This window comes from Cornus florida, unplaced genomic scaffold (assembly GCF_030987335.1).
Source record: "Cornus florida cultivar Cherokee Brave unplaced genomic scaffold, ASM3098733v1 CherokeeBrave_3.0.0_Hap2_Chr10, whole genome shotgun sequence".
NCBI lineage: Eukaryota > Viridiplantae > Streptophyta > Magnoliopsida > Cornales > Cornaceae > Cornus > Cornus florida.
In genome coordinates, this window is record NW_026775580.1 from 77,346,802 (window position 1) to 77,360,318 (window position 13,517).

General features: G+C 32.3%; 1 protein-coding gene across 2 annotated transcripts; it reads right to left on the minus strand.

Annotated features, from left to right (window-relative positions):
- Nucleotides 1-3,229: 3,229 nt before the first annotated feature.
- LOC132276962 (probable serine/threonine-protein kinase PBL21) lies at nucleotides 3,230-9,510 on the minus strand. 2 transcript variants are annotated; one of them, XR_009470964.1, is made up of 6 exons: nucleotides 8,725-9,510; nucleotides 8,306-8,490; nucleotides 7,919-8,108; nucleotides 4,871-5,262; nucleotides 3,857-4,299; nucleotides 3,230-3,486 (listed from the first exon to the last, which is right to left on the minus strand). XR_009470964.1 is itself a non-coding variant. In XM_059778629.1 (5 exons), the coding sequence occupies exons 1-5, from the start codon at nucleotides 8,801-8,803 to the stop codon at nucleotides 4,024-4,026; spliced, it is 1,122 nt and encodes a 373-aa protein (XP_059634612.1). In that variant the 5' UTR covers nucleotides 8,804-9,510; the 3' UTR covers nucleotides 3,559-4,023. The 2 variants fall into 2 exon arrangements, 1 of the variants encoding a protein (XP_059634612.1); XM_059778629.1 differs by lacking the exon at nucleotides 3,230-3,486 and having other exon boundaries at nucleotides 3,559-4,299.
- Nucleotides 9,511-13,517: the final 4,007 nt, after the last annotated feature.

Genomic DNA, 13,517 nt, shown 5'->3' on the forward strand with positions numbered 1-13,517 from the left:
AGTAAATGCAATTATGAAACTAAGAGAAATTCTAAGTTAAAATAGGGATGATAATTTGTGTTAGTGGGTTATAATCGTGTCGCGTCGACTTAAAAGGTATTTTATTAAATAGGTCGATCCACTCGAACATAATCCGTTTAATATTCGTGTGAGGAAGCCACAACACTAATCCGACCTGTTTATTAAGCGGGTTACATATGAAACATGTTTAATGACATATCTACTAAAACAAAAAAAATTATATTATGCTAATTATTAATAATACTCAATCAAATAATAAATAATAATAAAATATTATATTCATTTCAACCAAATTACTAAATAATTTCTAGTTATTTTGGAACTCAAATATATATTTGTTTATGACGCATATAGTTAAACGAGTATATTCAGGTTATACGGGTTGAATCACCTCAATTCAAATACGACACGATGAATTAAATAAGTTAATCGTGTCGATCCATTTACAATTCAAACCCGTTTAAGATCAATTCAAATTCATTTTACCTTTAATTGTTAGTAAAAAACGACAGAGATACATTAGGGGTAAATATACTAAATGGGCAATTGATTGAAACCATATGTACTATGTATGAATTTGTAATCATTTATCCTTGAGAAAATATTGATAACAGATTTGATGGTACATTATATGTCAAAGGAAAGCATTTGATAGTCAAAAGTATTGAGACTGCTCTTTTTCGGTTGAAGATGGCGTTAGAAAAGTCACAGAGTAAGAAAAGTGGATGTAGAAATTTTTTTACCTTTTGAGTTTCACAGAGAATAATGATATGTCATCAAAGTTATACATATTACTATATATCATTTTTCATGGATGATGATAAGCTATAGTGCCTTGTATAAAAAGCTCTGAATAGGTCATCAAGTTAAAAATTTGAGACATTTTTCATGGATGATAATTGTAAAAGTTCTAGAGCCGTGTATTAAAAAAGCTTTGAATAGGTATTGAGCTTGAAATAAGAATTGGTATTTGATTGAGTCCAATACAAGACTTTTTTTTGTGTTAAAAATGAAATCAATTGACTACATTCTACAGTAGTTTTCTCAGATATGAACACTCCTTTTCATATACGCGATGCCAGACAGACATTCACGCAAGTCAATTAGGTTAGGCAGCTGTATAGAAATTGAAAAGGTCATAGAAATGGAAAAACCAAGGGAAGGTTAAAGATAGCGGAGTCGAACAATAATTCTTTTAAATGGGTGTTGCTAAGATTTAAATTTTATTATTTTTGTACTCCCACTTTGTATAATTAAAAAAAAAAAAAGTTTAATTAAATTGTTTTTTTTTTTTTTTTTTTTTTTTTTTTTCTCAAATAAAACTCAAGTTAGAAAGATACATTTTCTCTTAACCTTTCCTTCTTTTTTCTTTTTTTCTTTCTTTCTTTTGTTTTTACATAATATAATTGTACAGGACCAATAGTTTTCTTCATATTTTTTGGCTATTGGAAAACAGAAGAATGATAGCAAATTTGGCTTATATAAAAATTGCTTCCAAACAAATAATAATAAATTGATCCTTACCCATAGTTGTTGGATTGAAAACACTGACCAAATTTGAGCAATTACCTAAGAGCCTGTTTGGTTTTTGTCAGCTATTGTAGTTGTGAATAGTAAAACCACGCTCTTGATAAAAAATATTTTGTTTTGTACAATACCAAAAGTGTTTCGTGATTGGATTTTATACCCTTAATTTTTTTTTTTCCCTCCATTATTCTTCTTTTTTATCTTTGATTCTATTAGTGTTCTCAATATAACGGCCACTCTAACTACTAGGGTTGACGCTCTTATTACTAGGGTACGTGTTGTCTGGCAATTTCGAAGAGTTCATGTGTGATAGACAAACCATCAATGTCATTCTTCACAAATTCAACAGATGTCGCAATATAGACAAAAGCCATAACCTATTCTTGATCTTCCTCAACGTGAAGATTGTGTTCTCCTAATTGGCGTCAATCTTAATTGCCCTTTACACCGTGACAATGACGATGATCAGAAAGAAGAAGCAGATTCAACGAGAGTAGCATTAACAAACAAAGATGAAAATGCACTAGCCAAAGGCGTTCCAAACAGCAATGAACCAAGAGTTGTGGTAGTTGATGCAGAAGACCCAAATCTGAATGAAGTTGATGGAGCCCATGCCACCGACGATGACCATGACAGAAGGTTGATGGCATAATTGGGTTGATTCGCGCACTCAATAAAGTTATGTTAAGAATCGCTTCCCTACTTCTGAAGATTGTGGAGTCCACAAGCCGTGATTCAAGGGGCGTGGAAAGTTAGGAAATCAATACCAATTAGTATTACAAGTATATTAGGTTATTATTATTTAGTTAATTTATTTCTTTATTTATTTCCTTATTTTTCTTATATAAGCATGCTATTGTAATAAAATTAGGGTACTGAATAAAGAAAGGTTTAGAACTTTGGAATCTCCAATTCAAAATATTATTGGTGGGTGATCTCCAATCAACAGATCACTTTAGGTTTAGAATCCTAACATCATTAATTTGGTATTTTTACACATTTTCGTACTGTAGCAAAGAACAATACCCAATTTTTTTAATAATAAAAAATAAAAAATAAAAACTCTAAAATAACCTTTTTAACCTAGCCATTATATTTTTAAAACTTACAAAACATTTTTACCACATGTTTTTACTTCCAAAAATTTTGCTAACAAACATGTTTTCCATTACTATTCAAAACACCATACAACAAAATACTTATTTTGTTTCAAGTTAAAACAAAAACAAAATGCGAACCAAACATGTCCTACGTAACAATGATATGAAAATTCAAAATTTTGGCAACTGCAAAAAATCAGAAAAAAGAACAGTAACTGCAAAAATTGACTATTCATGTAAAAAAAAAATTCCTCTAGAATTTGGTATTGTCTCAATGCTCCAAAACTAAAAACTAGATTGTTTTCCATTTCACATGAACCCTAGATGCAACATTGCAACCAAACAAGTGTACCCAAGAGTAGAATGCCTTCTAACGGTTAATCACTTGCTTCCCAATTCAACAATAATTTCTCTATGATAACCAAAGAGTGTTAAAATGCTGGGGGCTGAAAGGTTGTACACTCAGAATTTCAATAATATCATTTGATAATTATAAATGTTGCACCAACATATAGTTTAATGATACTTTCTTACCTTTCAAAATAAAAAGTCCAAAATATTTGACCAGACACATTCGTATATCGTTAACTATTAACAGTTTAAACTTTAGTAACAATTGGGTATTATAATGCACAGTTCTGGTCCACTCATGGTAGGAGAGTCCAGCCAACAGGAAGCTTACTCATAGTTTCACAAAGAAATGCCATACCTCCAAACTCATAAATACTCACACACACACACACACACACAATCTTTGGATGCACATTCATTATACAGATATATGAAATAATCAGTGTTCTGCTATCTTCTCCGATGAAGCAAAAAACCTGCGAAGACACTGGGATCAAGCACAAACAGTTAGTGTACGTACTGCTCCAATTTTCTTCCAGATTTTAACAGAAATCCTATCTAGAACACAAAAACATTCTCTCTTTTCTTTTTCTTTTTGGAAGAAGAATATCAGAACATCTGTTGAATTATATATTACTTCCCACTGTACAGAAGGGGTAAAAAAAAAAATGATGAAGGAATAAATTACAGCGGTTGCAACATAACACAGCCATTCTATACAGAGCATAACAACCAGCACTTGGGGAATCGACATTCGTGATATTAGAAATTAATGTGACCATGGTTGCACCTATTGCCATCTTCTCTTAAATGTCAATTGGAAACTGTGTAAGCAAGATGAATCCGGGAGAACTTACCTCATGCTTCTACAAAAGCAAGAAAATCGACTTTTCTTTGATTCCCTCTTATTGTACTAAGCCTTCTGAAACCGAATCTAGGTTGGCGTCGTATATTTATCAGTGTTCCAGAAGCTTAAGCCCAACATCCATCAAACTGAAGCAGAAATGTTCTGCAAATCTCGATCTCAGGAATAAATGTTTCTGTCCTTTTGTGAAGGTGATGATGGTGGTGGGGGAGAGCGGGGCGCACCCCTACGGGATTCTGAGCTCTCTGTTTTAGAGGATAAATACTCAAGTGCCACAACAATGTCACCAATGAGGGGGCGGAAATTTGCTTGCTCCTGAAGACACATTGCTGTAATGGCAACTGCATGGTGCAAAGAGCGGAGTGGGAAACGTCCTTTCAGCACTGGATCAACCAACTGGACAAACTTCTTTCGGTCACTTAGAAAAGGGCGAGACTGCAATGAAGATAAAGAAGAGGAAACAAAAAAAGTTTTAGCCAAATTTAGAAGCAGACTTTTATCATGCCTAGATGCCAAAAAGTTGCTCTTTGATGGAAGTAATGGTTTAGAAGTGCATCACTTTACTAGGGAAGAAAATAATCTCGTGTATAAGAAAGTCCAAGAATTAACTAAAAGAATCCAAGAAATAGTAAGAGCTGCCAGATCAAATCTATTTAACCATTGAAATTCTATATAAACCAAAGAGTAGATCAAAAGAGTACTAATGCCAGTAGGAATACATTCAATTTCCATGATAATAAAAATGCAGGTCAAAAGCATCCAAGAAATAGTAGGAGCTACCAGTTCAAATCTATCTAACCAATGAAATTCTTTTACATCAAAGAAGAGTAGATCAAAAGAGTTTGAATGCCTGTAAGAATATATTCAATTTCCATGAGAACATAAATCCAGGTAAGAAGGGGACCAGTACTACTTACAAATACAGCTATTAAATTCAAATATGGACAAGAATCTGGCCAAACCTTCATTGTTTTTAGAAAATATATCAAAGCACAATATAACTCACCCAAGCAACCAAGTTTTGCTCTCCCGGCTTTTTAGTACCGTCAATTGCCTTGCGCCCGGTGATAAGCTCCAACAGAACCACACCAAAGCTATAGATGTCAGATTTTAGATTTAGTTTGCCAGTCATGGCATACTCTGGGGCGCAGTACCCATACGTTCCCATTACTCTTGTCGAAACATGAGTATTGTCACCAACAGGTCCCAGTTTAGCAAGTCCAAAATCTGAGAGCTTGGCATTGAAGTCATTGTCCAACAATATATTTGCCGATTTCAAGTCACGGTAAATGACAGGTGGATTTGCTTTACAATGGAGATACTCAAGGCCTCGAGCTGCACCAACAGCAATCTTTATTCGTGTACTCCAACCCAATGGCTCTTTATCAGTGTCAATATCTGAGAACAGGGAGTACCATATGTGTCCAGTTAACAATGATGAGTGACAAAATTGTTGCCAAAAAAAAAAAAGGAATTTTTTTTTGCTTAATAGCAAAACAGAATCCGAGTGGATAACAGTACATAATGCATGTAAACATATTCCTTTTCCCTTTTTCTCTCAATGGGTTCTTAAAGCAAGCCTCAGCCCCAAAGTTACCACTCAAAATAACACTTATATTTAGTTTCCATGAAGAACTATTTGAACCAATCCTTCAAAAAAATTTCTTTTAAAAGAAAAGGAAAGAAACAAGTGATTAATGTCACAGGATTATAAATGTATTTAGCAGTATACCTACAATTGCACTACGTCAGCACTCCAACAGCAAACAAATGGCTCTTGGAATAATTGAAGAAAATTAAAAAGCCATCCAAACATCTTCATTGTCATTGTATTTTCTATCCTAATAAATAAGCTATATTGGAGGCAAATTTCCCCCGTGTTTCAAATATAGGAAGTTACAGTACAATATATTGCTCAATTTACGATCCTTTAAAACCAATGAACCACAAAGTCAATTCATAAAAATTGTCAAAAAAGTTTCACATCCGCTGAAACAATCCAGATATTGAAAGCCTATGGTTTCACATAATTTGCAAGATTCAATTATAACGGGAGAACAACGTTCTTATTGTAATGAAGAGAACAATATGCTAAAAGAGTTGCTATTACATCGATGATGGGATTTTAAGTAACATGACTATTATTTACAACAATTTGATTATTTTGTTGGATTGCCTACACTTTATACCCTTAGTGCTATGGGATGTTGCGGATAGAATGATTACATGCTTACCACTGAAAGCAAGGAGCATTTCCGAGGAAGATTTTTAAAGCAGGAAAATAAGTAAATTATTTTAATTATAAAATTTCATGTGCAACTTCTAATCAATCTGCATGCTTTTGTCTCTTAAAGTACCTTGCAGATATTTTATTTGGTTACCATTAATTTGTTTGCAGAATTTTTTTTTTTTTTTTATAGTTATTTACTGTTTTTCATGTTTAAAATGCTTTAATTGTAGTGCACTTTCGTTAGTCTTTTGTTCACGAATCAGTCGATCTGAAGTTCCTTTTTTTGATTGAAAAAAAATCTAGTCATGTTCGGATTCAATCAGTTTTTAATTCTGCTTCAGGTTCGTTAATATTATGTTGTCCTTTTGGTCAGAAGGAAAGTAGAGGATTTTTCAGGGAAAATTTTGAATTCGATTTTCATATAGTGCTCATTATATTTGCCTTTTTCTTCCTAGAAGTTATTCATGGAATTTAATGATTTTGTTTAAACTGGTTTCCTAACTAAGTGGGAATTGTGAAACTGTCTGGAATTTGATGATTTTGTTCAGAATCAATAAAGGATAAATTTGGTATTTATTAAATTTAATCCGTCATGGGCCAGGCACATATTTTTTTAAGGGTAACAGTCAAAAAGTCTTTCTTTACAATATTTTTAAATTCTTGAAGGAGTTATATATCCAAAAAAAAATATTTTCAGATCGACTGATTCATGAACAAAACAACGAAAGTGCAGTACAATTAAAGCATTTTAAACATGAAAAACAGTAAATAACTATAAAAATTAAAAAAAAAATCTGCAAACAAATTAATGGTAACCAAATTATTATTATTATTATTTTTTAGTTCATATAATCTTATATCTGCACAGACTACCAGAAGACATTGCACCTTGTTACAATGGAATTCAGCTCTCATACATGATATTAAGAAGAAAATGGAAAAACTTACTTGTGATGCATGTAACTTCTATTTTATTGTTGGCACACACATTATGGCTTCAACAGACTATGGAAAGAATATCACTTGCTGAAAGCGCTGCTTGACAATCAGCGTTACAACTCTTGTATATGCACTTAAACCACAGTATCTCAAAATTGCAAAAGTTGCACAAGATGTTGTGCAACCAATAGCTGTTATGGGTGATTTGCTGGGCAGGGTGAATGCACAGATCATGGAAGTTGTTTAAAATGCAAAGATGACCCTGGCTTATATGGGCATGATGCAAGCAGCCACCCAGGTTTATAGATGCCTGGACAGCCACCTTGGCAACAGCAACTAGGTGATGTCTGGGTGGCCATCAGGGTTACTGGACAGTATCAATGTGTTTCTTCCCTAAGTTATTACTTAACAAATTATATATCAAATAAGTAGTTACAATTTGTAATGATATCTTTTTTTTTTATTTTTTATTATTATTATTTTTTTATTACATTAGAAATAAGAGGCCTAGAAACGCCCATACTGAACCTCAAATGATATCCAGCGTAAAATTGAAGTCAAACAGACTGATGCCAAGAATCAAACATGAAAGCAATTAATCAAATGCATTACGCAGTATGGAGACCTCTAGACGACTAAGGCATCTTGAAACTTCAAAGGAGAACTTTATTTTTAAAAGAAAAATAGAGAACAGATGTGATTTAAAAATGAAATCAGTTGACTTTCATAAGATGACAATAGATATATGATTCCATTTGTCATTTAAAATCTAAATACTAATACGTATATTCAGAGAAACATGAATGGCAAATTGATAGAAAAATGAATGCATTGGAATTCAAGCAAATGATAGATATATGATTGCATCTAATGGTCAATAATTACCAAAAAGGTGATCTTCTAAGCTACCCCTCGGCATATACTCGTAAACCAATAGTCTCTGATCTCCATCAGTGCAATAACCGATCAATGTGACAAGGTTGGGATGGTGCAGCAAACTTAACATAAGAACCTCTACAATAAATTCCTGGTTTCCTTGAAGGCCTTCGAGATTAAGTTGTTTGATTGCAACAATCTGCTCATAAAAATCAAATGATCAGTAACTAGGAAGGATCAACAAAGAACATGTAGTCCAAGCATGCCCAATAAAAGAAATTGCTATTTTATGATAAGCTAGCAAGATAACATGCACAATCTATTGCTTTTAAGTTCCAAATGTATTACAAAATTAAAATTTAGAGATTCCAGAAAGGTTGGAATTGCATAACTTGCCTCCCCTGATTCCAAGCGACCCTTGTAAACCCTTCCAAAACCCCCTTCTCCAATCAAATTAACTTCCCTAAAGTTTTTTGTTGCGGTTGCAAGGTCACGGAATGTGAAGCTGCGTGCCACATTGCCCTTTACACCAGAGACTACCTTCCCTTTCCCATTCGAAGATCCAATTCGGCTCCCATTTTCTGCTCGTTAATACATAATTCAACATGAAATTGAAAACCCAAAAAAGAAAAGTAAAAAAATAAATAAATCATCAAATTTAAGAGCTGTAGCAGAGCATCTATTTCATGCATCAGAATTTAATGAACTTACAACTGCAAATCCAACCAATTAATTAACCAAAAAAAAAAGAGAGCAAATTGTACCCAAATGCTAAATGGTTATATATAAGAAAATGGGTTTGAAGATAGACAAACCTGAAGACTGAACTGATTGATCCGCCATATCTTCGTCATAATTCCTAACATCCTTTCGGATGCAAGGAAAGCAACTCATCTGTATATGCACAGAAAACTCGCAAAGGCAGAGAGTAACACAGAGGAAGAAATTTAGAGAGATAGAGAGAGAGAAACCATAGACCGCGTTAATTTCTGCAAATCAATTTCATAACAATCTGATATTTTACAAAAGAACACATCAAATTGAAACACAAACCCTAATGTGACATGAAAGCTCAGCTCTCTCCTCTCCAAAACGGAGAGTTCGAGAAACACAAACCCTAGGGAAATCTAACTCTAACATAGATCTATATGAACAACAAATTGCCCCAAAATATAAAAACAAAAAAACAAAAAAAGCCAACCAAATAGAAACAATAGTACAATAAATTTATCAATACGTATATAAACCCAAACCCAGATATAAATTTGAAAGAATTAAAAAGAAACAAGCCCTAAATCGCTGGATTTTTATGATGGGGTTGGGTTTGGTTAGCGGTGTACATTGGAGGAGAAAACAACAAATTACGGGGTTTCAGCTAAATTTAGCTGAACTTTTTAGCCCTCCGCTTATGGCGCGGGTAACACACTATAATATTTTTATTTTTTATTTTTCTCACTCTAGAAAACTCATCCTCACTTTCTCTCTCTAGAAATGGCGTTTGTGATGTGGGCCTGGCTGTGTGCTTGCTGTAATTGTTTCTCTCTCTAGAAATGGCATTTGCATTAAAGGGACGTTTTGATGATTGTGCAGGTCGCTCTCCGTCCCTCTAACTCTCCCCCACAACCATTTGCTTTCTCTCCTCTCTCTGCATTTAAACGTTTCGGTCAGGGGGTGGTGGTTTGAAATTACTTTGTTGCCCCTCGGATTGATTAGACGGTGTTTGTCGTGGACAGTTTCGACTTTTCCAACTCCTTCACTTCCACCGACATGAATGGCGACAAATGTAACGTTAAATTTGCTCCGGTCGGCGAAACGCGTTCACGTGACATCCAAATTTTTTTGCATTATTTTACGTTAGTGTTACGTATGGTCTGGATTAGAATTTTAAATATGAATTAAATACGATTTAGACTTTAGAATATAGATACGAATATTCTTTACAAAATCTGATTGGTCATAGATCTATGTAAGCAAAAAAAAAAGAAAAAGGAATGGAGTTAAACTAGATATTCTATTTAATGTTTGGTTTGGATATTGGATCTGAATTTTATATTCTTTATTTATTTTATAGGTTTTAATTCTGAATAGACTCAAATAATAAAATATGAATATCGAATTGAATTTACTTCGACCTAATACATATCTATTATATCTTCTTATTAATTATTGAATTAAAAAAATTACTAAATTTTTTTTTTTTCACTTTTACAGATTTTAAAAATTATTTCAACCATCCCTGAGGGAACTCTCATGTTGTTAGTCATTATATCACTATGTGATTGAAAAAAAGAAATAAAAAAAAATTGATTCTTAAACCAATTTTTCAAATTTATTTGTCAGATTTAAAGGTTCTATTTATTTAATGTGGTGAATGAAACCCACATAATTGGGCTCATTGACGACAAATCTAAAAAAAAAATAATATAAGATATGACTACGGCCTGGATATATAAAAATAATAATAATGTAATAAATATTATTATTATTATTATTATTATTATTTTATATATTTATATATATATATATAATGTATTTTTGCCATTTTATTCATATAATCATAAAATATTCAGTAAAATTCTATATTATTTTTTAATTAACTCATAATATATTTTAAATTGTATTGAATTCTATTATTATTTTTAAAATAATTACAAAATCACTCCGCTTTATTCCAGAAGTGTACAAAACATATTATTGTTTTGTCCCGGCCGTATCCGACTAGAAAATAAAATATTGATTTTTCAAAATACTTCTAATCATATTTGACACTTATCCGAGCTAAATCCACGTATCCGGAAAAATGTTCGAGTATCCGATACCGCCACAGCACCTACAGAGAAGCATCCGTACTCCTTAGACTACATCAAATGAATAGAATAACCTCTCAGATTAAACAAATACTCACTGTATATTCTATTTTAATTGTTCAATTTTATAATATAATTCTTTAAAAAAATATATTATTCTCACTTAATATCACTAAGTTGTCATTTTAAGGACCGTATTTATTTGGTTTGACTTTTTAAATGCAACAACTAATTTGGGACCTCAAAAAATAATAATAATAATAATAATGCAAACCAGTAATATGAGACTCGGCAAATAAGTCAGAATTAGGAGTATCTGTCTAAAACTTTAAATATTATTATTAAGACCAAAAAATAAAAATAAAAATAAAAAATAGTCAATCTGGTGAAAAGACATGTAATGAGAAGTTGTGAAAAGCTGGTTATGTTCTTAAATCTATGAGAAAAGTCAATTGAGTTTTTGGTACTTCACATACGTATGACTTTTAACTGTGCTGAAATGTTGGCAGTTTGAAAATAGGTCTCATGCAAATGACCGACTTTTGGATGGAAACAACTCGTTTGACGGCTACAAAACATGAGACGCTGTCCTGTAGGAGAAAAGGTCGACACACACACACACACACACACACATATATATATATATATATGCATGAAGCAATAGCATTCATACTCAAATCTGAAACAGATTGCCTAGCTTCTGATTTTATTTTATTTTATTTGTCATAAGCTAAATTCAAAATAAATATATTTATTAGAAATATGAATAAATAAAAACAAGATTTATTTCTTAATTTTTTTATTTCAAAATTAGAGGATTACACATGTCAAATGATTACCAAATGTATTCCACTCACTCCATAGAAGAACGACAATCTCGCTTCTAATTTTTCTCTCTATCTCAACTAATTTTTCTAGGGCTATTCTTCTCTGCACAGTCTTTTCTTCAATCACTCAAACAAACAAACAAACAAACGCGTATATACATAACTGGATGCATTTAATACATTCACAGTAAAAACAAAATCTCATTTCTTCATTCATTGTAATCGATTCTTATAATTACTGTACTGCAAAACAAACAAACGTACACCACACATTTATTCCATTTGATTTTAATGCCCTAATACTCTTTTCTTTTTCTAAATTTACCCCCAGAAACATCAATTTAAGAAATAAATTTGAGCCCAACTCTGGACGTTACGTGGCAGATGTGTTTTTTGAAAGGAAAAAAAAAATTCCTTTCAAACCCTTCTTTCTCTTTTCCGGAGAAATATTTACTTACGTATCCATATTTCCATTTTACTAGAGTTGAACACTTGAACCCTTAATCTTTCTATGAGAGAAATGGACGTATCATTAAACGAGGGCCTTGGAGGAATGAAATTGTAAAGTTGTTTCATTATGATCTGAATGTCAAGGATTCACTATCGAAACAGTCTTTCCATATAAAAGTAAGGTAAAACTGTGTATTTAATTATCCCTAAACATTACAATGTCTGTCGCGCACTGAACTAACCCTTTACATATCACTTGAGCTAAGATGTCGTGCCTTTTAAACTCCTTTGAGAACAAATGCCTCACTTACACATGACCGCATTTACCGCAACTCCAAGCCAAAGTCTCATAGCTGACTAGCCAAACTTGAACGGCAAGTAGGGACAAATCTAGAAATTCATATGAGGAGAGGTAAATTTTCATAATTTCAGTGGGAGTAATTTCAAGATTTTATGAGTAAATACAAAAAAAATATAAATTTAGGGGTGTAAAATGAAATAATAAAAAAATTCAGTGGGGCAGGTGCCCCCACTGAGCCTACAGTAGATCCGTGCCTGACAAGGTAGACCTTGAAATTCTATTTTTATTTTTATTTTTTTTCTTTTTCTTTAATAAATTAGGGAGACTCGAACATAGACACATACCAATGAATAATGGTCCGAACCCAAATTCAGACCATCCTAAAACTTGGCATGACTGGTTCATTTGTAGACCTACCTTTCACCTGTTTAGAATTTAGAATGTTGCTGAGATAGATCATGGATCCATGTTTAAGGTCCAATGAATACTTCTGGTCCAATCTGCAATTTATTGGGCCAAATTAGATTAACATGCAATTGGGCCCAACAAATTTTACATGGACTTGGCCCACTAGTTATATTTCCAGCCCACTTGTAAAACTTAGTACCATATAACTTGATTAATATTTTACATGAACTTGGCAATGTTCCTAAAACCCATCATTCTAAACCACAGTAAAGGTCCATTTAAGTCCCTCTTTTAGTCACTCTCAAAACAATGAAATCACCAATTTGTCTTAGATGGGAATTTGTGATCATGCTTTTTGGTTAATTAATTCGAATTTAAATTGTGAACACAAATATAAATTGAATATTTAATTCAATAATCCATCAACAATTGTAAAACAACAATCTACTAGTTAAACAAATTAGATGGGGATCATGATCAATATAACTTGAACAGTGCAATCTGACATAATATAATATCTTACATGCCATACATATATTATCTAATTCTACTATATCCATCTATCCATCGATACTATTTATATAATATCAAAATGTTTTTAACATTACTTTTCATCTCTATGATATCCTTTCTTACTCTATTTTTTAATATAAAAAAAAAGAGTCAAATCACAGCAAACATTATCAAATATGCACATATTGACAGTAGTATAGATAACCATGTTTGCAAGCACCAGCAGATATTATTGTAATGACATTTGTGATGCAAAAGGTCTTGTTAAGATATAAGTGAAAATAATGGGAAGAAAAGAAAGA

Bases quoted from the DNA above. Each gene is read 5' to 3' on its own strand.
- LOC132276962 (XM_059778629.1), bottom strand. From the start codon at position 8,803: ATGAGTTGCTTTCCTTGCATCCGAAAGGATGTTAGGAATTATGACGAA. The intron at 8,491-8,724 runs GTTTGTCTATCT...ATTAACGAGCAG, and splicing joins TCAATCAGTTCAGTCTTCAG to AAAATGGGAGCCGAATTGGA. The intron at 5,263-7,918 runs GTAATTATTGAC...CCCTGTTCTCAG, and splicing joins CTTAGAAGATCACCTTTTTG to ATATTGACACTGATAAAGAG.